Source organism: Lithobates pipiens, unplaced genomic scaffold (genome assembly GCF_037356315.1).
Source record: "Lithobates pipiens isolate NorthernLeopardFrog02 unplaced genomic scaffold, aLitPip1_a1.2 Scaffold_8, whole genome shotgun sequence".
In the NCBI taxonomy this organism is placed as follows: domain Eukaryota; kingdom Metazoa; phylum Chordata; class Amphibia; order Anura; family Ranidae; genus Lithobates; species Lithobates pipiens.
The window spans coordinates 101,988,042-102,014,473 of NW_027507903.1; the positions used below are offsets into that span (position 1 = coordinate 101,988,042).

The 26,432-nt window shown below is 45.4% G+C and overlaps 1 protein-coding gene across 1 annotated transcript in view; it reads right to left on the reverse strand.

Annotated features, from left to right (window-relative positions):
- LOC143963684 (dual oxidase 1-like) overlaps nt 1-26,432 on the reverse strand; it is a 246,905-nt gene that overhangs the window by 158,408 nt on the left and 62,065 nt on the right. The window contains exon 3 of the mRNA XM_077473400.1: nt 16,224-16,303. Within this exon, the coding sequence (XP_077329526.1) occupies nt 16,224-16,303 (80 nt within the window). The remainder of the gene's footprint in view (nt 1-16,223; nt 16,304-26,432) is intronic.

A 26,432-nucleotide genomic window follows, 5' to 3' on the forward strand; every position in this document is an offset into this window, starting at 1 on the left:
TTATTTATTTATACATGGTAAAATTGTATTTTTAATAGTCGCTACATTTTTATTTTTCGGGGGGGGGGGGGGCACGTTTTGTGAGGCAGAGAAAGGGACTGCTTGAGCTGCACTGTGGGTAAATGGATAGGCGCCTCTGTATGGAGACTCCTATTTGCTCACAAACTGAAGCATAGCAAACACAGGTTACAGCCCTCTGCTCTCCTCCTGACAATAATCTCTGACCCCCAGTAGCAGCTACAGCCAGCTGGGGGGGCTGGACAGCAGCTACAGGGAGGGGGCACCAGGGATTAGTGAGGGGAATGCCAGAGCTGGGGGGGGCGGTGCAGTCCAGGAGGGTATCTACTTAGATAATTAAATCCCCCCAGCACCCAAAGATGGTGGGAGGGCAAAGGATGGAAGCTGGCAGCTGCAATGTAGCATATAAGTTGCATATAAAAAAGGCATTAAAGTAGGGGGGCATTTTCACATGTTAAGAAAGGCAGGTGGAAAGGCAGAAGGCACCATAGAGAAGTGAAGGCAGTGGAGGGGTATGTAGGGGGGAAGGGGATCATATTTTAGGTAAATAGCTCTGATCAGCGGCTTGTTAGCTTTTGTTTTGTTCAGCAGTCTGCTGAACAGTTCTGCTATACGTTTATGATCACTGAAGTAACCATGAACTTATAGCAGAAAGAGGCATGTCAGGCCTGTATGGTGTACAGACCTGGCCAGCTGGAAGCAGTGCTGTAGGTCTATACACAGTACAGACGTGGCAGCAAAGGGCTTAAAGTTATTTGGCAAATGTAGGGTGAATATGTGGTAAATGATGCATTTGCTGGTGAGAAAATTCACATAGGGTAGGGAGCCGGGATCTGGGGGCCCCCTTATTAAAGGGGGCCACCAACAGCCAGGGTTGTCGGGAAGAGGCCCTTGTCCTCATTAACATGGGGACAAGGTGCTTTGGGGTGGGGGGCCGCAAGGCGCCCCCCTTTCCTAAAGCACCCACCCCCCCATGAAGGCATGCAGCCTGGTAAGATTCAAGAGGGGGGCGCTCACTCGTCCCCACCCCCTTTCCTGACTGGCCAGGCTGTGTGCTTGGATAACGGTCTGGTATGGATCTTGGAGGGACCCCACACCGTTTTTTGATGTAGGGGATTCCCCTTAAAATCCATACCAGACCTAAGGGCATGGTGTACAGTACCCTGTAGCTGAGAACCAGCGCGATAGGTTCACGCTGGAAACATTCTCACGGGCAGGCGCTGTAGCTGCCCTTGCCTCGTATTTGGTCTGTCGGACCAGCATACAGACAAACGGGCTTCCCGAAGGAACTTGGTCCGGAGGACCAAGATTTAAAACATGTTCTATTTCTAAGTCCATCTGACTTTTGGGAAGAAAAAGTCAGACGGAGCCCACACACGATCGAATTGTCTGATGGACTCTGGTCCGCCGGACTAAGTCTGCCGAGAAGTCCGATCGTGTGTACGCGGCATTAACATTGAACATTGCATGTTTTCTGTGTTCTTCAACCAACCTTATTAAGTAATAAAAGTGTATGTATATCTACAATGTAAAACTTTTTTGTTTTGGATAGAGTAGGGGAGGGTTAGAAACCCCATTACATTATTTGTGAATTCTGCGTTCCACTGGGGAAAGTTCCCTTCACTTGCTGTTCTGGAAAAACAACAGGAAATGAGAGGAAATCTCACCACAGCATGGAGAACTCCAACTGGAACATTTTCCCCATTAGATGATTTCCCCTCAGGCACTTCAAAATGTGTGATTTCCCTTCACTTTCTGCATTGGTGACATTGGGTTTCAGGACAAATAAGAGGACTGAATCTCCCCACAAGGAGCACACACTGCAAAAAAAAAAATGGCAGAAGGGTTTAACCCCAACCCACTCCATTCAAAGTGAAATAAAACTGTTTTAACTTCACATACACTTTGATTATTATTGTTTTTTGCCTGTTTTATGCCTTTTATAAAGACTGTCATGTATGTAAATAGTGCTCGACAAACAAACTTAGATTTTTTAAACATACATTGGTCTGTTGGATTACTAAAATGGTATAAAGGAAATATTTTTTCAATGATGCAGCACAATGAATAGTTATGATGTTCAAATAACATAACCATTCCTGTGATAAAAAAGTAAAATGTGAGTAAAAATGGATTTGAAAATGGATGCTACAGGTTACTGCACTTTAAATATTTTTATCTACCTTTTATATCCAGTACCTTGAAAAAGTATTCGTACCCCTTGGAATTCTCCATACTTTGCCATATTACAACCAAAAACGTAAATGTATTTTATTGGGATTCTATGTGATAGACCAACACAAAGTAGCACATAATTGTGAAGTGGAAGGAAAATGATAAATGGTTTTAATTTTTTTTTTACAAATAAATATGTGAAAAGTGTGGCATGCATTTGTATTCTGCCCCCATGAGTCAATACTTTGTAGAACCACTTTTTGCTGCAATTACAGCTGCAATTCTTTTTGGGTATGTCTCAGCACATCTTTGCAGATCTAGAGAGTGACATTTTTGCCCATTGTTGTTGGCAAAATAGCTCAAGCTCTGTCAGATTGGATGGAGAGCATCTGTGATCAGCAATTGTCAAGTCTTGCCACAAATTCTCAAATGGATTTAGGTCTGGACTTTGACTGGGCAATTTTAACACATTTCATTGTAGCTCTTACTGTAAGTTTAGGGTCGTTGTCCTGCTAGAAGGTGAACCTGCCCCCCAGTCCCAAGTCTTTTGCAGACTCTAATGCCGTGTACACACGACTTTCCGGCAGACTAGGTCAGACGGTCTTCCTGACGGACTTTCGGCGGACTTCCGATGGGCTTTCCGAACAAACGGACTTGGCCACACACAATCACACCAAAGTCCGACGGATTCAACCGTGATGATGTACGACTGGACTAGAATAAGGAAGTTCATAGCCAGTCGGACTAGCATACAGACAAACAGATTTTTCGACTGTAGGAAAGATTTTAAACATGTTCTAAATCTAACGTCTGTCTGATTTTTCGACAGCAAAGGTCTGATGAAGCCCACACAGGATTGAATTGTCCGATGGATTCATTCTGTCAGACTTTTTTGTCAAAAAGTCTGGCCGTGTGTACATGGCATAACAGGTTTTCTTCTAAGATTGCCCTGTATTTGGCTCCCACAACATGCTGTCATCACCATGTTTCACAGTGGGGATGGTGTGTTCAGGATGATGCGCATTGTTAGTTTTCGGCCACATATAGCGTTTTGCTTTTAGGCCAAAGCATTTGGTTTTGATCTCATCTGACCAGAGCACCTTCTGTGTCACTCACATGGTTCCCCGCAAAAATGGCTTTCTTCTTGCCAGTCTTCAATAAAGGCCAGATTTGTGGAGTGCACAACTAATCATCCTCTCATCTGAGCTCTGGATCTCTGCAGGTCCTTCATGGTTACCATGGGCCTCTTGGCTGCTTCTCTGATTGATGCTCTTCTTGCCCGGCCTGTCAGTCTCGGTAGACGGCCATGTCTTGGTAGGTTTGCAGTTGTTCCATACTCTTTCCATTTTTGGATGATGGATTGAACAGTGCTCTGAGAAATGTTCAATGCTTGGGATATTTATTTATAACCTGACCCTGCTTTAAACTTCCCCACAACTTTATCCCTGATCTGTCTGCTGTGTTCCTTGTCCTTCATGATGCTGTTTGTTCATTAAGGTTCTCTAACAAACCTCTGAGGGCTTTACAGAACAGCTGTAATTATAATACACACAGGTGGACTCTATTTACTTATGAAGGTAATTGGTTTCACTAGATTTTATTCAGAGATATCAGAGTAAAGGGGCTGAATACAAATGCATGGCACACATTTCATAAATGTATATGTAGGGGGGGGCGCATGCGCGGCGCGGAACGAGTAAGCAGCTAAGCCTAGGAGCTCCGGGGATGACGGGGAATCTATAGCACTCCCCAGAACGATTCTGACCGACTACCGGCCCACAAACAACATCCCTGTCCTGCGGGACCACTCGTGCATGCCGACGTCCAAGAAAGGCAAGCGGAAAACCGCTCAACGCTCCCTTACTACCTATCTTTTGCGGGCCACGGAAAGGCAGGAGATGTCCCAAGATGGCGCCCAGGCCTACACAGACGTGGATGCCTCGCGGTCGGCGGGCTCCCCTAAAGGTACTGGGGACGCACACCTAACATAGGCAGACTTGGAGGACAGTCTAGATAACATGTATGACAGGCTGGCTAGAAAGGTCCAAGCGGAACTACACAAGTCTACTAGCACACTGTCCAAAGAAATGGCGGCCCTGGGAAGTAGGACAGATCTCCTTGAAGTAAAACATGACGAACTTCACCTGGCCTATACGGATCTCCAGAAAGACCATGAGTTACTGGGGGTTACGGTTGTCCAACTTCAAAACCATTTGGAGGACCTGGACAACCGCAACAGGAGGAACAACGTTAGGGTGCGGGGGATCCCCGAATCGGTGACCGACCTCCCTACTACAATCGTTCGGCTGTTCCAACTCCTGCTACCGAACCAACCCAAAGAATCCTTCACATGTGACCACCTGCATCGGGCGCTGAGACCTAAACCCCCCCCCCCCCAGGAGAAACCCCCCAGGGACATTGTTTTATGCCTTAAGGACTTTCTCATAAAAGAGGAAATCCTCCGAGCCTCTCGTAACACACCACGCATTCAACTAGATGGGGCCTCCATACAGATCTATCCTGACATAGCACCAGCTACACTGGAGAAACGGAGGAGGATGAGAGACATTACCTCTACCCTGCAGACAGTGCAGATACGCTATCGATGGGGTTTCCCGTTTAAGTTGATCATACCGCACAATGGATCCACTCATATTGCCACCACAGTCGCAGAAGGCAGAGAAATTTTAGTGAAGCTGGGACTGTTGGAGCGGCAGCAAACACCTCGACACTCCGCAACACTACGTCCATCCCCCATCTGGGCCACGCCATCGCCTCAGAGGGATAGGCGTTCTTGCAGGCTGCATCCATTGCCTGATATCTGACCGAGCTAAAGTGCATCCAGAAATCCCTTGTGGCTACCGTTCCTGGATAAACTACTGGTCACTCTTGGCATACTTGAGTCCCCATTCTCAACTACCCCGCTTTGACATGGCTACGTTTATAACCTGGATTCTCCCGGTCCCCGGAGGAGGAGAGGAAAGATTTTGTTTTTGTTGTTTTCTATTTTTTTCTCTTCTGGTATTTTGATCCGCGTCCCCCCCCCCCCCACCTCCATACTTGCCCACCACTCCCTGCATGATCCCCTTTCTTTGACTTTTTCCCTGACTATCCCATTGGACTGGGGTTCCTCCCCTTCTTTTTTTTTGGTTTGGACACTGAAACGGTGGACCATACCTGCCTTACCCTCTTTTTACCTATCCACCTCTGTGGTGGGGAGTGTGTGGAGCAGGTGGAAGTTGGGCTGAAGGGCCCTTTATTTACAATATTTTGGTCTGGATGGATTTCCCACCCAGACTCCATAGAGCTTTAAGTTTTCTTTTTGTTTTTTTGTTTTTGTGTTATGCTGACTTCACTGCTAGATATCAACTGTGGGTGTATATGTTTAGAGTATTTAGATCTTCTGATAGGGGGAGTTCTTCTCATGGCCTTAAACTTACAATATTATGCTTTGCAGTGGATACTGGGGGCTCCTCTGGCACTGGACTCTGGTATGGGGTAGCAGGCTTTCCTCATAGGCCTCTTATGGATGTGCTACTAACTAATAGATTACATGGGTCTCCATATTATTTCACATAATGTGAGGGGCTTTAATTCCCCCCAGAAACGGAGGAAGGCCTTCTGTTACTATAAACAAATTGGTGCAGACATTATCCTACTGCAAGAGACTAATTTCTCAAAATTTTTTGATAAATCCTACAAATTGCACTACAGTACCACGTTTGAGTCCAGGGCCAGAGGAGTGGCAATTTTTGTTCGTAATACTATTCAGTTTGAACCTTCCCACGTGTATAAGGACCCTGATAGCAGATTCCTTATTATCCAGGGTATGTTACAGTGTAAGGCTGTGATGATTGCCAATTTGTACTCCCCGAATACGGCGCAAGGCGCCTTCTATAATCTGTTTTTACGTACCTTAGATAGATACATCTCTCCCCACCTGATTGTGGGGGGAGATTTTAACTTAGTAGCTAACCCCTCAGAGGATAAGAGCAAAACCTCACATAGTGCTAAAGCGTTCCCTAAATTTCTCACAAAATCATTGCACAGACTACAGCTCATTGACACCTGGAGGGCTCTGAACATTGGCGCTAGGGAATATACGCATTACTCCCACCCTCATGATAGTTACGCAAGATTAGACTACATTTTTGCATCTCCGGTTTTGTTGGCTAATTCATCTCTCACGACTATCCACCCCTGTCCCTGGTCGGATCACCAAGTAGTGGCCTTCCATACCTCACACGTTGGTCTTTCCCCTATTTTAGCTTCTTGGAGGCTGAATGACTCCCTGTTGACAGACCCTGATATTTACACCCGGATTGCGGGCCACCTAGAAGATTATTTTAATATTAACGATACTGCTGGCATTTCCCCCCAAATCCTTTGGACTGCCCATAAATCGGTTCTTCGTGGCCACTTAATTGAGATAGCAGTCACTAGGAAAAAACTGAAAAATGCAAGGATTCAGTCCCTCACCCGCGATCTCCGTACACTTTACCAGACCCATACCCAAACACACACTCCAGATACCCTCCTACTAATTAATCAAAAGAGAGCTGAATTGGACACTATACTCTCGGAACGCACAGAGAAATCGCTTCGCTGGTCCAAAGCTAGGTTTCTACTACACAGTAATACAGCCTCGGGCATGTTCTCTCGTAAACTGCACCAGTCCCTACAGCCTGCCCATGTCTACAAATTAAAAAATGGCTCCGGCCATATGGTCACTCACCCTAGTGAAGTATTGCAAATTTTTTCTTCCTTCTACCAAAATCTGTTATCCCCCCCATCGCAGCCAGTACCCAATGTCATGGGCCAATGGTTGGATTCTGTACCTCTCCCATCTCTTTCGGAATCACAACTGAATACTTTAAATGCCCCATGCACCGACCAAGAGGTTCTGACCACTATTAAGACTCTCAAATCTTCTACTGCCCCTGGCCCAGATGGTTACACCTCTTTATATTACAAAAAGTTTTCCCAGATCCTGGCCCCAAAATTGACAAAACTTATTAACCAGACATTACAGGGGCAGAAACTCCCAGATGAGATGTTGCGCGCCAATATGACATTGCTCCCCAAGCCGCATAAGGACCACTCCTTGCCCCAAAACTATAGGCCTATTTCGGTTTTAAACAATGACATTAAAATTTTAGGAAAGATTTTGGCAAATAGATTGGCCCCCACTATTAGCACCCTGGTAGGCCCAGAACAAACTGGTTTTATCCCCAATAGGCAGATTACTGATAACATTAGATTGGCCACAAATATCATTCAAGACACAAACCTTTTCTCTCGCAAAGCTTTGATTTTGGGGTTGGATATCCAAAAGGCATTTGACAGTGTCCTATGGCCGTATTTAGATCAGATTTTAGCCAAATTTGGGTTTGGGGGTGAATTTGTGAATGGGTTTAAGGCACTGTATCATAGACCCCCGACTAGGATTAAACTCCCGGGTAGTTCCTCAGAATTTTTTTCTTTAGGCAGGGGCACCCGACAAGGTTGTCCCCTTTCCCCTCTGATATTTGCCCTAGCTTTGGAGTCCTTGACAAGGGCAATCATAGCCGATCCGAACATAGGGGGCTACTTGAAGGAGGAAGGGGAGTATAAGATAAGCCTCTATGCGGACGATGTCCTTCTTTTCTTACCCAACCCTCTGATAGCACTCCCCAATCTTCCGGAGCTGTTGCGCTCCTTCCAGAAGCTCTCGGGACTAGGGGTTAATCTGTCCAAATGTTCTGCCCTTCCTATCAATTTTGCCCCCTCAGAAATATCTAACCTCCATAACTCTTTCAGACTTTCCTTATCTAATCACACGTTACAATATCTTGGGGTTCACCTAGCTCCGTCCTTAAAAGACATTTATAGAGCTAATTTTCCCCCAGCCTTTATTACGGTCAGGAGATGGTCGAGGCTGTGGTCGACGTACCGGATCCCCTTCATAGGTAGAGTAGTAGCTGTCAAAATGTTGATTTTGCCAAAACTGTTGTATTTCTTTAGGGCTCTCCCTTTGTATGTATCTCGCCAATCCCTTACCGCGTTACAGCGTGATATTAACACCTTTATATGGCAGGGTAAGAGACCTAGATTCGGGAGACCCCTGCTGCATCGACCTCTGCTGCAGGGTGGTCTGGGTCTACCAGATGTGTGGCTGTATTATTTAGCAGCTAGGCTAGCCCAAACAGCACAATGGCATGCCCCCACGGTTGGGGTACCATGGCTGCAGTTTGAAACTCAGTCATTGCGCCCATATTTCCTCCCAGGCATCCTGTGGCAAGAGGGGCTGAAGCCGGGTGACCTGGCTCCCCTTAACGCTATTGTGAGTAGCTCCCTTTATCTTTGGTCACTTTACCAGCTCAAATTTAAACTACGTCCTGATAGACCCCGATTGCCATCATTTCTAGGTGATAGGAGATTCCCCCTTGCTTTTGAATCTCCTAGCACCTTCCGATGGTGGATCCAGAAGTCTTTGGTCACCTTACAGGCTCTGTGTAATCATGGAGTCGCCTTCGCCTCCTTTTCGCAACTCTAGTCACAGCATGAGATACCAAGGGGGGAATTTTATAAATTCCTTCCTATTCGCCATTTCTTTCAATCACACTATAGACCCACCCATGTCCCCGCTAGTGCACAATTTGAATCTATATGCTATCGTCACTCCAGGGATAGGGGTATTATCTCTACCATATATAAGTATCTTATTGAATCCCAACTACCTGAGAAATCTAGTGCTATGTGTTTATGGGAAACTGATCTAGCCACAGAGTTCTCATCCAAAGATTGGCGGGATATGCTTCTGAATATGCATAGATGCTCCAGGTCGATGGCTGTAAAGGATACTGTGGTGAAACTACATATGCGGTGGTACCTCACCCCGGATAAGGTTCACAAGTTTTACCCCTTGGTCCCTGACCTCTGTTTTAGGGGAGGCCCTACTGCGGGCACCTTACTCCATATCTTTTGGAGCTGCCCTCAACTCCAGTTTATTTGGGATCAGGTCTCCACCACGGTATCCTCCATTGTAGGGTCTATCGTTGATTTAACACCTGCACACTGCTTGTTGTTTGCCCCGATACCAGGTATTCCCCAATCCTCACAAAGGTTGATCAATACGCTGTTCTGCGCCATTCACTGGACTATTGCGCTTCACTGGCGCTCGCAGATAACTCCCTGGTCGCAGGTCCTTCGTAGGATGGATGCTATCCGCCTCATGGAGCGGATCCACCATACAATTATGGATACTATGCACATTCATACGGCTAAATGGGCCAAATGGCCGTTATATCCAAGTCCCGCGGGGGTGATACCTCTCCACCACCCTCCGCAGGAGGCGATCTGAGGGCTGGATGGACTTGAAGTCCCTGTCGGGTAAAGTTGAGTCTCCCAGATTTTGACTCCCAAGATTGCCCCACTGGATAGCTATGTCCTCCCACACCCATTAAGCCGGGATGAGACTAGTTACTATTAAAGTGCAGTGCTATAGTCCCTATCATTGCTTGAATGTGAAGTCAGCTGTAATAATAAAAATATTTTTTTTTTCTGTTATTGTGTATTGTTCCATTAGCCCTGCACTGATAACTTGCATGGTTTCGACTAGCATCGCTTAGTGCGAATAGCCTAGGCTAATCGTTTACTGTTTGTAAAGTGTTTTTCATTTTGCCTTGTACGATGCTGTCCCAGATGGATGTACCTGAAGTGTATTATTTTGCTATACCTTGATGCATCTGCTTCTGTTGTTCTGTTTGTTATTTCATTACCAATAAAAACGTTTGTAATAAAAATAAATAAATGTATATGTAAATTTTTTTGAAAACTATTTATAATTTTCCTTCCACTTCACAATTATGTACTGCTTTATTTTACACTACCATTTAAATTTTTGGTTGAAGGATGACAAAATGTGGAAAATGTCAAGGGGTATGAATACTTTTTCAAGGCACTGTATGTCTTTATTAGGGATGAGCCGAACACCCCCCGGTTCGGTTCGCACCAGAACTTTCGAACGGACCCCAAATTCGAACGAACGTTAGAACCCCATTGAAGTCTATGGGACTCGAACGTTCGAAATGAAAAGTGCTAATTTTAACAGCTAATATGCAAGATACTGTCCTAAAAAGGGTTTGGGGACCTGGCTCCTGCCCCAGGGGATATGGGTCAATGCCTAAAATGTTTTTAAAAATGGCCGTTTTGGCGAAGCACTGATTTTAATGACGATTAAAGTGAAAAAAAAAAGTGAAATATTCCTTTAAATATGGTGCCTGGGGGGTGTCTGTAGTATGCCTGTGAAGTGCCACGTGTTTCCAGTGTTTAGAACAGTCCCTGCACAAAATGACATTAAACGGAAATAACACCATTTAAAACTGCTTGCGGTTTTAATGTTATATCTGGTTCCTGCAATATGGTTGAAAATCATTGAGAAAAATGGCATGGGTAGCCCTCCCTGCCCATTACCAGCCTATTTGGGTCTTGTACGCATATTAAGGGGAACCCTGTACCCATATTAAAAAAAGGAAATGCGTGTGGCCCCCAGGCCCTATATACTCAGCAGTATACAGGCGGTGCAAACAAGACAGGGACTGTGTAGGTTTGTTGTGTTAAGTTGAATCTGTTTGTAATTTTCAACTAGTACATTTTTAAAGTGTAGCTTTTTGGAAAACATAGGGAAGGGTTATCACCCCTGTATAATTTGTTTTGTCGTCCATCTTTTTTCATCTCACTTGCTGTTGTCTCCTTCCGTTTGCAAGTAGGATATGTTTGTAAGTTGGATGTTTGAAAGTAGGGGCCTGCCCTATATGCTCTGCAGAAATGGCGGAACAAGGTGTTGGTTTTGCCACAACATTGTAAGCCCTCAAAGTGACTCTTGGTGGGCGCTGGAGCTCCCTGCTGTGAACGATTATATCAAGAATTGTAATTACATGCCATTGTTGAACAGTGGTAGAAAAATTGACCTTTGGTGGTTGTGGTGCTGGTGCCACAACACTATAAGTCCTCACCGTTACTCTGGGTGGGCACAGGAAGGGCCCTCCTGTGAAATATTATATCAAGAATTGTAATTACATGTCCCTGTTAAACAGGGGCAGAAAAATTTGGCCTTAGGCACTGGTGCTGGTGCCACCACACTGCAACCTCTTCCATATACTCTAGTTGTATTGCAGGAATTAGCCCTGCTGCAAAGCATTGCATCAAAAATTGTACTTAAACGCCCCTGTTAAACAGGGGCAGAAAAATTGGGCCTAAGGCACTGGTGCTGGTGCCACCACACTGCAACCTCTGCCATATACTCTAGTTTTATTGCAGGAATTAGCCCTGCTGCAAAGCATTGTATCAAAAATTGTACTTAAACTCCCCTGTTAAACAGGGGCAGAAAAATTGGGCCTTAGGCACTGGTGCTGGTGCCACCACACTGCAACCTCTGCCATATACTCTAGTTTTAATGCAGGAATTAGCCCTGCTGCAAAGCATTGCATCAAAAATTGTAATTAAACGCCCCTGTTAAACAGGGGCAGAAAAATTGGGCCTTAGGCACTGGTGCTGGTGCCACCACACTGCAACCTCTCCCATATACTCTTGTTTGATTGCAGGAATTAGCCCTGCTGCAAAGCATTGCATCAAAAATTGTACTTAAACGCCCCTGTTAAACAGGGGCAGAAAAATTGGGCTGATGGCATCAACCAGAACCAGAAATGTTCTTCCAACTTATCAGCGGAGGAGGAAGAGGATAGACAATCAACATAACAGGACAGTCACTCAGCATCAGCATAGGCAGTCTTGAAGGGATGTGGTATTTCAAAAAAAATTATTCGGTTACATCAGCTTCAGGTGCTTGGTAGCTGTGGGTGATCCAAGACTGATTCATCTTGATGAAGGTCAGTCGATCAACTGATTCGGTGGACAGGCGCACCCTGTGATCGGTAACAAAGCCACCAGCAGCACTGAAGGTGCGTTCCGAAAGAACGCTGGATGCAGGACAGGCCAGTAGCTCAATTGCATACTGTGCAAGCTCTGGCCAGTGATCCATCCTCAAGACCTAGTAAGCCAGAGGATTTTCTGTGGGAAAGGTGTCCAAGTCTGACCTTGCCCCTAGGTATTCCTGCACCATGTAAATCAGACGCTGGCGATGGGTGCTGGAACCGATCATACCTTGGGGCTGCGGACTAAAAAATTGTCTGAAAGCATCAGTCAGATGGCCACCTTCTCCGCCGCTCCTTCTGACCGATGCCTCAGCAACACGTTGTCCAGAACCAGGAGTTTGTAACCTCCCAGTCTCTGGGAACGCGTTGCACAGACCTTTCTGCAAGGCCTCCCGGAGATGTCTCATCCTCTGCTCCCTCTGCGATGGCAAGATAAGGTCGGCAACCTTACCCTTGTACCGTGGATCAAGGAGAGTGGCCAGCCAGTAATGGTCCCTCTCCTTGATCCGAAGAATACGAGGATCCTTCCGCAGGCTTTGCAGGATCAGGGAGGCCATGCAGCGTAGGTTAGCTGAGGCATTCGGTCCGGAGTCCTCTGGGTCACTAAGGACAACATGATCTGCAGCTACCTCCTCCCAGCCACGTACAAGTCCACGTGTTTCTTGGGACTGTAAATCATCCCTACAAGACTGCTGCTGCTGCTGCTGCTGCTGATGCTGAGTGCCAGCCTCCACCTCCATGCTGACACAATCATCCTCCTCCTCCTCTTCCTCCTCCTCCTCCTCTTCCTGTGTGATGGGTGGCACAGCAGGAACACTGTCTGGATAAAGGGGGCCTTGAGAGGCAAGGAAGTCCTCCTCTTCCTGCCTCTGTTCTGCCTCAAGTGCCCTGTCCATTATTCCACGCAGCGTATGCTCCAAGAGGTGGACAAGAGGTACAGTGTCACTGATGCATGCACTGTCACTGCTCAACATCCTTGTGGCCTCCTCAAACGGTGACAGGACAGTGCATGCATCCCTGATCATGCCCCACTGGCGTGGTGAGAAAAAACCAAGCTCCCCTGACCCTGTCCTGGTGCCGTAGTCGCACAGGTACTCATTGATGGCCCTCTGCTGCGTGTGCAGCTGCTGCAGCATGGCCAATGTTGAGTTCCATCTGGTGGGCATGTCACATATAAGGCGGTTCTTGGGCAGGTTCAACTTCTTTTGGAGCTCAGCCAGCCGAGCACAGGCATTAAATGATCGGCGGAAATGCACACAGACTTTCCTTGCCTGCTTCAGGACATCCTGTAAGCCGGGGTACCTGCCCAAGAACCGCTGCACCACCAGGTTAAGGACGTGAGCTACACAGGGCACATGGGTCAGTTGTCCCTGTCGGAGGGCGGAGAGGAGGTTGGTGCCATTGTCGCAAACCCCCATTCCTGGCTTAAGCTGGCGTGGCGTCAACCACCTCTCGGCCTGCCCCTGCAGAGCTGACAAAACATCCGCCCCAGTGTGGCTCCTGTCCCCCAAACAAACCAGCGCAAGCACGGTATGGCATCGTTTTGCCTGCGTACTTGCGTAGCCCCTGGAACGCCTACGGAGCACCGCTGGTTCTGAGGACAGAGCACTGGAAGAGGCCATGGAGGAAGAAGAAGAGGAGGGGGTGGGGGAGAGAGGTGTGTCACAACCAATAGTAGCATTTTGGAGGCGTGGTGGCGGAACAACCTCCAACACTAGTGCACCTTGTCCTGCATCCTTCCCAGCTGCCAGAAGAGTGACCCAATGGGCCGTGAAAGACAGGTAACGTCCCTGTCCATGCCTGCTGGACCATGAGTCAGCGGTAATATGCACCTTACCGCTGACCGCCCTGTCCAGTGAGGCAAGGACATTGCCTTCCACATGCCGGTAGAGAGCCGGAATCGCCTTCCGTGAGAAAAAGTGGCGTTTAGGGACCTGCCACTGAGGAACCGCACATCTTACAAACTCACGGAAGGGGGCCGAGTCTACCAACTGAAAAGGCAGCAGTTGAAGTGCTAGCAATTTAGCCAAGCTAGCATTCAACCGCTGGGCATGTGGATGACTGGGAGTGAACTTCTTCCGCCGGTCCAGCAGCTGGGGCAGGGACATTTGCCTGCTATAATCGGACGCTAGCAGAGTTCCCGGAAGCACTTGGCTGTGACACACCTAATTCTACACCTTCATTCCTCTCAGAGCAGGTTTCAGAGAGGACTGAAGGTCTAGTGGGGTTGGAGATGCCAGCTGATGAGGAGCAAGGAGAGGTCCCCTTTGTTCTTTGGTGTGGGTCTTTGAGGTACGCTTGCCAACGAGCTGCATGGCAGGTCAACATATGTCTGGTCAAGCATGTGGTGCCCAAGCGGCTGATGTTTTGGCCACGTGAGATATGCTTGAGACATATGTTGCAAATAGCAGCGGTGCGATCTGATGCACTCGTCTCAAAAAAGGCCCACACCAAAGAACTTTTAGAATAACGCGCAGAGGCAGCGCTCTGCACAGGCGGAGCTCTGCAGTGTGATTCAGTCAGTGTGCTGCCCCTAAGCTGGCCCCCGGAGGGCATCCTGCCTCGTTGGACATGTGCCTCCTCCTCCTCCTCCTCCTCCTCTCTCCTTCCAGGCACCCACGTGGAGTCAGTGCCCTCATCATCCCCTCCCTCTACATCGCTGTAGCAAACCTGGCAGTATGCTGCAGCTTGTGGAACATGACTGCCAGATTGCTGTCCTTCTTGAGCATCCCCTCTCTCTGCGCTCACGCTACTGCCTTCCTCTAGCTGAGTGTCATCATCAGAGCCCACAAAACACTGGGCATCCTCCTGGAGCATGTACCCAACACTGTGCTCAAAGAGTTCAGGAGACTCCTCAGGAGGACGTGGTGGGTCTAGGGAAGGAGTCACTGATGATGACATTGAGAGGAGGGAAGACGATGCGTTGGCAGCTGCTTTGCTAGTACCCTGAGACTGGGTGAGAGAGGATGAGGAGGATGAAGAGGGCTTGGTCATCCACTCTACCAAGTCGTTGGCATGTTGCGGTTCAACATGTCCAGCTGCCGAAAAGAAGGACAAGCATGTCCCATGGCCACGTGCTGATGACAATGCACCGCGTCCACGACCAGCACTGTTGTCTCTAGACACAGAGCCTGCTTGCCCTCTTTTATCGGCTCGCGCCTGTCTGCCTCTCCTTGCTGGCCTTCCAGACATGGTAATGGCCTGAAGGGAGTTGGGTAAAACAGCAGTTGGGTAGTGTATATTGTGCTGGAGGCACACAACACCCACTAACTCCTGCAGATGCCTTTATTATAGAACACCAGAGATAAAGGGGTATATACAGATGTATACTGTGCTGTGCTGGAGGCACACACAACTTCCAATAACTCCTGCAGATGGCAAGTGGGCTCAAATAGAGAACAGCTATGTAGGTGGATATAGCGGTATGTACTGGGTACAGAGCACGCAGACAGCACGCACTATCTCCTAACACCACTGACTGCAAGCTCTATTATAAAAGATAGATCACTAGCTATATAGGTGAGGTGAATATAGCGGTGTATACTGCGGTCAGGGCACGCAGACAATAACCACTACACAACAGCAAGATAGAAAATCGGCCGAAAACGATCGGTGTGTACTGTGTTGAAGGTACACAGAACACCCACTGCTTCAGACGCCAACACACTACACGAGGCCGCCGCGATGGCGGCCTTATATAGTGTGGGGCGTGCACTACACAGCCTGAGCTATGATTGGCCACAGGCATCCTGCCTGTGGCCAATCATGGCTCTCCTCGCTGCTGGCGCTGCGATTGGCCAAGCATGCGGGGTCACAGTGCATGCTTGGCCAATCATGAGCCAGCAATGCACTGCGCCATCGCAGTGCATTGTGGGCCGTGAGCGCCACACGAATTTGACGCGAACGGACCAAAATGTTCGGACTTCGCCGAACGGACGAACGGCCAATGTTCGAGTCGAACGTACGTTCGACTCGAACACGAAGCTCATCCCTAGTCTTTATGCAATATGGATTTTATTTATGGCTATACATTTTAAAAAAAAATATATAACTCCTTGATTTCTTGTATGCCATTCTAGAGATTTACATAATACTACTATCACGGTGTAAACTTACATGAGAAACTCCATAGCGTTATGTGGATTAGTGATGCATAGGTAAGCCAGCATTGTGATTTCATCTTCCAATTAAGATACCTAAAAAAAAAAAAAAGCATTGAACTATATTTCCTTTTTTTTTATTTTTATTTTGTACAACTATAAACAATTACACTGTCATGCTATGTTTTAAAGCACTTGCCTACAAACACTACTATTTTCTGCTTGATAAATAAAGCCAGTGGTATTCTGTGTAGTAATATTTTACACTCAGCCATGCAGCCAGTCCAGTTATTGAATTGCCTGCAGAATAACAGAAAATCATTTCATACTTACAGTAATTTTCTTTTCCTGGTGCCTATCCATGACAGCATACCGTGACAAGCTTCGCCTTGGCTCCTCCCTCAGGATCAGTGAATATTATAAAAGAAAAGCATTAGTGCACTCCCATCATTCTACGTAATATAGCATACCGAGGGTGGGATTGTATGCTGCCATGGATAGGCACCAGGAAAAGAAATTATGGTAAGTATGAAACAATTTTCTGTTTTCCTGGTGCTGCCATGGCAGCATACCTGTGACAATAACTAGCTCAAATGGGTGGGATGATGCATAGTAAAAGATTTATTTGAAAAATAATTTAAAATAGGCAAATGCCGGCCTGATAGCCTGTCTGCCAGTTTTTACTGATGAGTAAGCTGCTGGGTCTACTCTGTAAGGTGTCGTAAACGCATGTTGAGATGGCCATGATGCTACTCTTCAGATTGTTTTGATGGATATGTCTGCTTTGGCCATTCAAAAAGCAGAAAACAACCAGGAGGCTTACAGCCCAACTAAAGAGGGGGCCCCGGTCTCCTATCCCTATATACCTTCTTAACCAACTTGATTATACAGGAAACTATTGTACTTGAGCAGGTTTCTGCAAACTATGGCTTCCCAGCTGCCGTAGAACCACATGTCCCATGAGGTATTGTAAAGCTCTGATATTCACAGACATGACTAGACATGATGTATACTGCAGTTCCGGAATGGCCGGAGGGCCCGTGATGATGCTTCTTTGCCCCTGTCTATTTTTTTTTTGAGTATTACAAATAGGTTAGATGAAATTCTGAAGGGAATTGTGGCTTGAAGACAGTGTCTTAGTACCGAAGTAATCTCGTCTTTGTGAAGAAGGTCAAAATTAGATATGAAAGGAATGGCAGGGCCCAAGGTTCAGAGATAGTAGAGGAAGAGGAGAACTTAGGGATAAATTCAATCTGTTCTAAGTTCCACTCTATCGAATACAAAAAATAATATTATTGTTTTCTGATTCCAGAGCCTGAAATTCTGAGACTCCCAAGCCCAATGCCATCGCCATAAAGAAAAATTGTTTAAAAGTGAGATTCCACAGGGATTCTGAATCAGATGGGGCAAAAGGCTGTTCGGATAAGGGCTCCAGAGGGATAGAGAGATCCCATGTGGGAAAGATTTGTTTTAATGGGTGGGCTTACCTTCTCGACTGTCTTGAAGAATTTGATTATTATAGGATCTTCAGCCCATCTCTTGTTGTCACAGCAGACATTGCCACCAGCTGTACCTTTAAGTTTCTTAATCCTAATCCTAAATCAAGGTCTGCTTGCAGGAAGTCAAGGAGTTGGGAGGAAGAGGGTACATCAGGATTGAAGTTTTGCCGTTCGCGAAAGATCTACAGTTATTCCCAACCTTGTCACACGTATTGTTCATTGAAGGCTCCTGTGCTTTGAGCAGAGTTGAAACAACTCTGGAGGAACATCTTAATGATTAAAGCCTCTGTTTTAACATTCTAATGTGAAGGTTCAATCTGTGAGGATTCTGATGAGTGTGATGCCTCAAGCCAGAATAAAGGGTATCAGAGGAATATTTACCGGAGGCTGGACACTAAGAAATATTGCCCTAGGGAATCATGGGTCTCCCTTAAAATATGACAGGACTGTTACCACCATTTATTGTTGATATTGCAAGTCTCTAGAGAATTTGAGGTAAGAGGCCGGAGGAGGCCTAAATTAGATTGCATGCCCAAGGACATGACAGAGCATCTATTGCTTCTGCCCAAGGATGAGGTAGGTGTGAAATAAACCTCCGCAGCTTGGTATTGCTTGCTGTAGCAAAAGGATGCAGTTCAGGAAAGGTCCACTGGCCCACAATTCAATTGAATAACTTTGGTTGTAGGGACCAATTGTTGGGATCCAAGAATCCTTGGGATAGGTGATCGGCGTCTCTGTTTAAGTGGGCTGGAAGATAGACTACTCTTAAGTCCTTCAGATTTCCCTCTGCCCAAATGAAGATGGGTTCCACTTCCCTTTGTAAGGAACTGTTGTTGGTTCTGCCTTGGTTGTGTATGTATGATATTGCAGCTTTATTGTCTATCCGAATCAGAACTTGTTTGTCCTTGATCTGAGAGAGCAAATGCTGTCGATGCGAGATAAACCGCCTGGGTTTCCATGATATTTGCAATGATGTCTGCCACATTGAACGCCCATCACTCTTGAACCAACAGCTGGTTGCAATGTGCCATCTAACCTATTGCATTGGTGTCTGTGATAACTATTTATTATTTTCGTGCTTATGGTGAGTATATTATCATAGGGCAGAGAAGCTCACATGGCGTGGCAGTCACGAAATTTAAAGATCTCATCTGTCCTGTTATTACTTTTGAGTGGATGCATGTTACATCATTCATCTTTGGATCTTCTATGATTTACACACATTGAATTCATTTTGTATGGTACCTATTTCACTCCTTGGTAGGTGTATGGTACACCATTCACTTTTATGAACTCTATGTTTAATGCATAATGAATTATTTTAGCACACAGTGTGTTTAGTACTAAGAGAGTGCTGTTAATGCTGGAATGATTATTATATCTTGTTTGCATATTTTATATGTTTTCACAGATTTTATAACAGCAGTTGAATGTGCATGACCAATTTTAGCTTTTTTCTATGAGCGCTGGGATCAGGCACATTCTATGACTGATATTTAGTGTTTTATACCAGTGTGTAGAAGCTTGTCATCATCCATCTGTTCATTTCCATTTGCCGTTGTTGGTGCTCCTTCTTAGCCATTCTTCTGTCTGCTGCGTTGCCACTCTTAGCACATATGCTGCATCTGCTGCCTCATTTCTCCTCTTGAAGATGCCCCACGTGACTCTTTTCATCAATCATGGGGCAGATCTAACTGTCTGAGTATAATTGGCTCTCACTCCTCTCCTATCTCTTAGCTGCTGCCTCAGATGCATCTGGAATGTGATGGTTCCACCCCACAATCGACACAGACAATCGTGGGGTGGATCCATCAGAGATTTATGAAGGATTCCTCTTCTCTGCTAACCACATTACTCACATTCCAGAGGCTTGCGAGGTAGCTCCCAGATTGTGTTAAGCAGCAGCTCTTACAGTAAGCTTGAATGTTAGTTTATTTTAATGGGTATGACACTTGAATTTTTTTTTATGTTGCTAGTTATGCTTTGGAGTGCCTCAGGTCTGACGGTTCCCTCGTGGCATATACAAAATCATTTTTATTTATTTTCCTCGTCTTTTCGAGGACATGTTTTATTTTTATTTTGAACATTAAGCATTACCAAATGAGTAAGGTTCTTCCCATGATGTCTCTCTTTTGTATCTACCTTCTTCTTTCCTGACCTGAAAGAGCCAGCAATGTGCAATACAATGGATCCCAATCGGGTCACAGTGCTAGCCCACCTTCTTTGATTTCTCAACAGAGATTATAGAATGATTTTTTTCTTATTTTTTTATAACAAATGTAAAAAAATCTCAGCCATCAATTTAGCAATTTTTTAACAAATATATGGGGTTATTTACTAAAGGAAATTCCACTTTGCACTGCAAGTGCACTTGAAACTGCACTAAAAGTGCACTTGGAAGTAAAGTCACTGTAGATCCGAATGACACTGACCAATCAGAAGCCATCTAGCCCATACCATCAGCACTGCAAGGAGAGGAGAGAAAGCCCCTGGGATTTAAAATCCCTAGACTAGTGACGCAGCTTTTCCATGTCTGAAAGGAGTGCGGCATCTCCTTTGTGGCAGTGCGGGATCGGGCAATCTGGTACAACGGGACTAGGGGGTGATGGGGTCCGGTGTAAGGTCACCTTACAGATTTTCTGTAAATGGTGAACTTACACTTTTTTTTTTTACTCCACCCCCTTTCTTTCCCATCTCCCTCCCCTTCCCCACCCACCAGTTACTATCCTATAATGTATTTTAGAAGACTCTCTACTTATTTATTTCAGGGGGATTCCTGCTTTCCTCCTGCTCTATATATTATATGGGATAAAAACCTAAAAAATACAGCGCTGTTCCTATGTAAACTTAATGTGAAGTAATGAAACAAAACAAAAAAAAAAAAATATGTGAATTATAAACGCAGCAGCAGCTTTAACCGTGAGATACCCACAATTCAAATAATTATTCCCAAATAAGCTGCGCTATACTGATCCGATAAATGCTATGTGAAGCAAATGAGTGAATAAATAAAGCATGAAATCAAAAAATATTAACAAAGTGCAGACAGGGAAATGCATATACTAATGTTCAAATATTAGTCCATCATCCCATCAACAAAAAATGTTTTGCTTGTAATCTCCAACGTGTTTTAAACACACCACACCGATATAGGAAAAGTGTCATCAGAGTTTGCAGGAAAAAAGAGGACTTCCACCACCAACACTACTGCCGCTTACCAGCTACACTGATCCCATCTCAGAGACCAGATATCGCCAAATCAAAAACGCTTCCTCTGAGTCAGGACTGCATGGAGGATGTATCCTCTTTAAGCGCTTGGTTCAAATGGTTAGAAGAATCCTACGGCCACACCGCTTATTCCAATGGTTAGAAAAATCCTACGGCCACACCGCTCATTGCCCAGCACATATAATAACGAAAGGAATCGCCATAGTGTGATATAGTCACGAAATTTAATAAAATAAAAAAGATTGCATCAAGTAGAAAAAACTTTGCTTTGTAAAACAAACAAATTCGCCGGCCGGCTTAGTAACGCTGCCCGTCGCTTCCGGGTCCAGCGTAGATCGCGGTGACGTCAGTACGTCGCTCCTCCCTACGCCGTTTCGTTATAGGTAACGTCTTCCAGGGGCACTGACATCATGAACTTACACTTTAATGTTTGCTTGGAGTGCTTTGAGACATTACATTACTTGCTGTTCATTTTGTTACAGTGCACTTTCCAAAAAGCATTACAAAACAACAATTCAATATATAAAGCAAATCTGGGGTATCTTTACATGATTTATATGTTAAGATGCCTAAATAAAAAGTTTTTAAACACATTTTCTTTTTTTAATAAAAAAAACCATCTTCACACATATTAAAGACATATGATGCATTCATGTAATCTAAGATATTAATGATGCATCATAATTTATTATGAGCACATTCAGTTTCTGAGTCTGGCACTCCCTATAGCAGCACGTTTTCAGGAAATGATTACAGGTGGTTACATGTAATATGCAGCCACTTTATAGTTCCCAAATGTCTTTCCACACAGATACAGATCTGAATTTCTGGATAGTTTTGCTTTCAACAGCATAGGTAAACATCCAAATGATCAGACAGGGAGCAACTGTAATTATTATTATTATTACACAGGATTTATAGAGTGCTAACAGTTTGAACACGGCATTACAATCTAAAGGGAGGCAGTACAGTTATAATAAAATAAAATAAAATACAAGAGGGTTAAGCAGGAGGTCTTGGGAGGAGTGGAGAGGATGGTCTGGGTGATATTTGGAGACAAGATTGGTGATGTGGCTCTGGGTAGAGTTGCAAATGGCTTTGTAGGTTATTATTTTAAATTTAATTGGCTGGGCAAGCGGAAGTCAGTGGAGAGATTGCAGAGAGGGGTGGCAGACACCGATTGGTAAGATAGATGAGGCTGGCAGTAGGATTAACGATCGACTGAAGAGGTGACATCCTATGGAGAGATGGGCCTATTAGATGGGAGTTGCAATAGTCAAGGCAAGAGATAATGAGGGAGTGAATAAGTAGCTTGGTGATTTCATTTGATAAAAAGGGGAGAATTTTAGTAAATGTTGGGGCAAAAAGGACCTAGTACCTTGGCATGAGGGGAGGGACTGATAGATGTATTATTGTTCTTGACTGAAAGAGCGGAGAACCAGAAAGAGTAGAATCATGGAGGCCAGGGGAGTGGAGTTTATTGAGGTTGGTCAACAGTATTAAGGGACACAGAGAGGTCCGGTAGGAAAGTGTATGAAGTAGTGGCCATTGGTTTTAGCAGTTAGTAAATCGTTAGTTAGTTTTAGTAGGGCAGTTTTTGTGGAGTGTTGCGAGCAAAAGCCAGACTGTGAAAGAGTCAACCAGGTAGTTTTACAGTGAGGTAATAGCTCAGAAGGTTGTAGACTAAGTATTCTCAAAGTTTAGAGGTGAATGGGAGCAAGAAGGTAGGTCAGGTTGGTGGGGTCTAGTGGGGGCTTTTTAGGTATAGGGTGATCTGTGCATACTTTAGAGGGTAGGGGAAGGTTCCAGTAAATAGGTAGAGATTAACCACTTCATGCCAACCGTACACAAATATGTGTTCTCGGCTTCAAGGGGTTATACTAGGGTAATGCCTGCAGCTGCAAGCATCACCCCCTTTTTTTTAGAGCCAGCAGTTGGCTTTCTAGTGATAACAACCAATGCAGCTAAAAGCTGCTTGGCTGTAATCTTAAGGAGTGGGAGGGGACATCTCCCCCTTCCTGCCACCTTCCGTGCCTCTCCCGTCCCACCGGGAGGCCCAAGCGACCAGCCAATACATCCGCCGGCTAGCCCAAGATCCAAATGAAGCCAGAATTTGCTGTGATTGGGTCTCCGATCTAGTAACCAGGGAGCGGTGTCATGACATCAAATCCAGTTTACTCAGCTGCCAATGGCACCGATTTTAAAAGATCCCTAGTATTCCAAAATTAATTTTTTTTTTTTTTGTTTAATTCTTTTAAGTGCAAAGGAGGGATCTGGGGTCTAAAGGACCCCAGATCCCTCCATAAAGAGTACCTGTCACTGACTTTTACTGTCATAAGGGATGTTTACATTCCTTGTGACAGCAATAAAAATTACCAGAATTTTTTTAAAGAGACAGTGTCAAAAAAATTGAAAGTGCCCCGTCCCTCCATGCTCAGGCGTAGAAGCAAATGCATACGTAAGTCGCGCCCGCAAATGTAAACGGGGTTAAATCCACACATGTGAGGTATTGCAATGATTGTTAGAGTGAGAGCAATAATTCTAGACCTCCTCTGTAACTATAAATTATTAACCTGTAGACATTTTTAAAGCGTCACCTATGGAGATTTTTAAGTACCGTAGTTTGTCGCCATTCTATGAGTGTGCGCAATTTCAAAGCATGACATGCTTTCTATTTACTCTGCATAACATCATCTTTCACATTATACAAGCAAATTGGGCTAACTTAACTGGTTTGTTTTTTATTCATGAAAGTGTATCTAAAAATTGTGTTTGAAAAACTACTGCGCAAATACTGTGTCACATAAAATATTGCAACAATCACCATTTAATTCTCTAGGCACTCTGCTAAAAAAATCTGTATGTATATATATATATATATATATATATATATATATATATATATATATAATGTTTGGGGGTTCTAAGTAATTTTGTAGCAAAAAATACAGATTTTAATCTCAAAGCAACAAGTGTCAGGAAAAGGCTAAGGTTTCCACTAGTGCGACTTGTCATGTGACTCGGGACTGCAAAGTCCCATGACAAATCGTACCCCATGATTTCCAATGAGTACCGTTTATATCTGTGCAACTTTAAGTCGCAGCAACTTCAAAGTAGTCCCTGCACTACTTTGGTTCCACTTTGATGTGACCTGAGGTCCATAGACCTCAAGAATACATAGGCTTTGCTTCAAGTTGCATCAAATTTGCGGCAAAATCACACGACTTTCAAGTCGCAATAGTGGAAACCTAGGCTCAGGCATGAAAGTGTTAAAGAGTGTGAGTAAGAGAGCATAGCATAGAAGAAGAAGGAGTCTGTAGTAGTTGTGAAGGAACAGAATCCAGCGGACAATTGGTTAGGTGGACACCTGTGAAAAGTTTGATAAACTCTTCAGTAGTAGCAGGTTCAAAAGAGAAAGTGTTGAATGTGCTGTTTAAGCAGGGTATGTTAAGTAAAGAAGATATCTGAACAGTAGAGATTTCCTTATGGATTGCATCAATCTTGTTTTTGAAGTGATTGTCAATCTCTTGGGCAGTGAGTTAGTGGGTAGAGGGGGTGGGGGACAAAGCAGAGAGTTAGGAGAGAGGCCTGATTCTGCATGTACAGTAGTTAGAGGAGCAAGTGAGTGAAGTGAGGATGAGAGTGAACCGTTGTAGACAAAGGTGGCCAGGATAGGACAGGACTAGGTGATATTTTTTCATAGAGGTGGTCAGTAGCAGAATAGAAAAGCAAAGTGTTAAAGTGGTGAAGGTTTCTATGAGTAATCATTTGATGTTTGGAAGGACAGGTGGTTGAAGACAAGTACGCTGTGAAACTGATGAGGTTGTGATCAGAGAGAAGAAAGGGGTGTTGGTTGCCAGGAGTACAGAGATTGGAGAACAAAAGGTCAGGGGTATTACCACTGAAATGAGTGGAAGTGTGTGTTGAATGTGTTGGGTCAAAAGATTAGGTTAAGTTGAGAAGTTGAGATGTAGTCGGGCTGTTAACATTAACGGTTATGTTAAAGTCACCAAGAATGATAGTGGGTATTTCAGAGGAGAGAAAGTAGGATAGGCAGGCAGAGAAGTCATCAAAAAAGTGTGATACTGGTCCAGGAGACTGATAAATCTTTCAATACTCAGAGAAGTTGGAGAAAACAGACAAATATAGTGAATCTCAAAAGAGGAGAGGGATAGAGAGGGAGGGGTAGGAAGGACTTGAAAGGCACTCAGTGTGCATTTAAGGAATCCAACTCTACCTGCTTTCTGTCCACTGTGATTGCGTGTGTAGGCCACCACGAGAGAGGGCAGTGGGAGAAGCCATTTCAGAATTCTGAATCTTGAAGCCAGGTTTCAGTAATGGCAAGTATGTTACGGTAAATCATTGGGTGGGAAAAAGGTCATGCACAGATGTGACCTTGTTACAGAGAGAGCAGGCATTCTAGAGAGCACAGAAATTAAATTAATGGATTGTGGCTGTTGCAAGAGGAAGAAGGTTGCAATTAAAAAATGGTGGGCTAGAATTGGGGGAATGTCCCCAGATATTAGGAGAAGGAGGGTGAGGATAGGAGTATGGGAGTGGGATGTATATGAGTAGACATACCTCACTGTCCTGATGTTTAGATCAACATGTGGGTTCAGTATTTTCAGCAGGTGATTGGTGTAGGGAAAGGGTAGGAGTGAGGGTGATATATTTAGTACCGGTTCACACAGGGGCGACTCAGATCCGACTTCAAGTCGCCCCAAGTCACCTCAGGTCGCACAACATGTAGAAATCAATGTAAGTGAATGAGAGCCGTCTTAATGCACACTACTGAAGTCGCTCCGACTTCAGAAAAGGTTCCTGTACTACTTCTATCCGACTTGTAGGCGACTGGTACCCATTGATTTCAATGGAGGTTGCCTCCAAGTCGGATCTCCTTCTATACGGAGGCGACTCTCAGAGAATTATCAGCTCTCAAAAGGAGTTCCCCCCTGAGAGCTCATTCTCTGATTGGCCACAGCAAGTCGCCTGGCCTGGGGCGACTTAAAGTAGTGTTGTAAGTCGCGTCCAAGTCACGTCAAGTCACGTCAAGTCACATCAAGTCACGTCAGGTCAAGTCACGTCCAAGTTGCCTCCAAAAGTCGTGTTGCCCTTGTGTGAACCGAGCCTTAAAGCGGTTCTTCACCCTAAAGGGGAAGTTCCGCTAGTATTATCCCTCCCCCCCCTCCGGTGCCACAATCGGCACCTTTCGGGGGGGGGGAGGGGGGTGCAGTTACCTGGATAATCCAGGTATCTGCACCCACTTCTGGCCAGACCGCCGCATGGCTCCGCCCACCCCCGCATGGCTCCCCCCCCCCCCCTTGGTGTTCTGGGAAACACACAGTTCCCAGAGACACAGCGGGGGACCATAAGAGAAGCGCAGCGCAACTCGCGCATGCGCAGTAGGGAACCGGGCAGTGAAGCCCTCATGCTTCACTTCCCGATTCCCTGACAGAGGATGGCGGCGGTGGCTGCAGCGAGACGAGCGATCGCTCGTT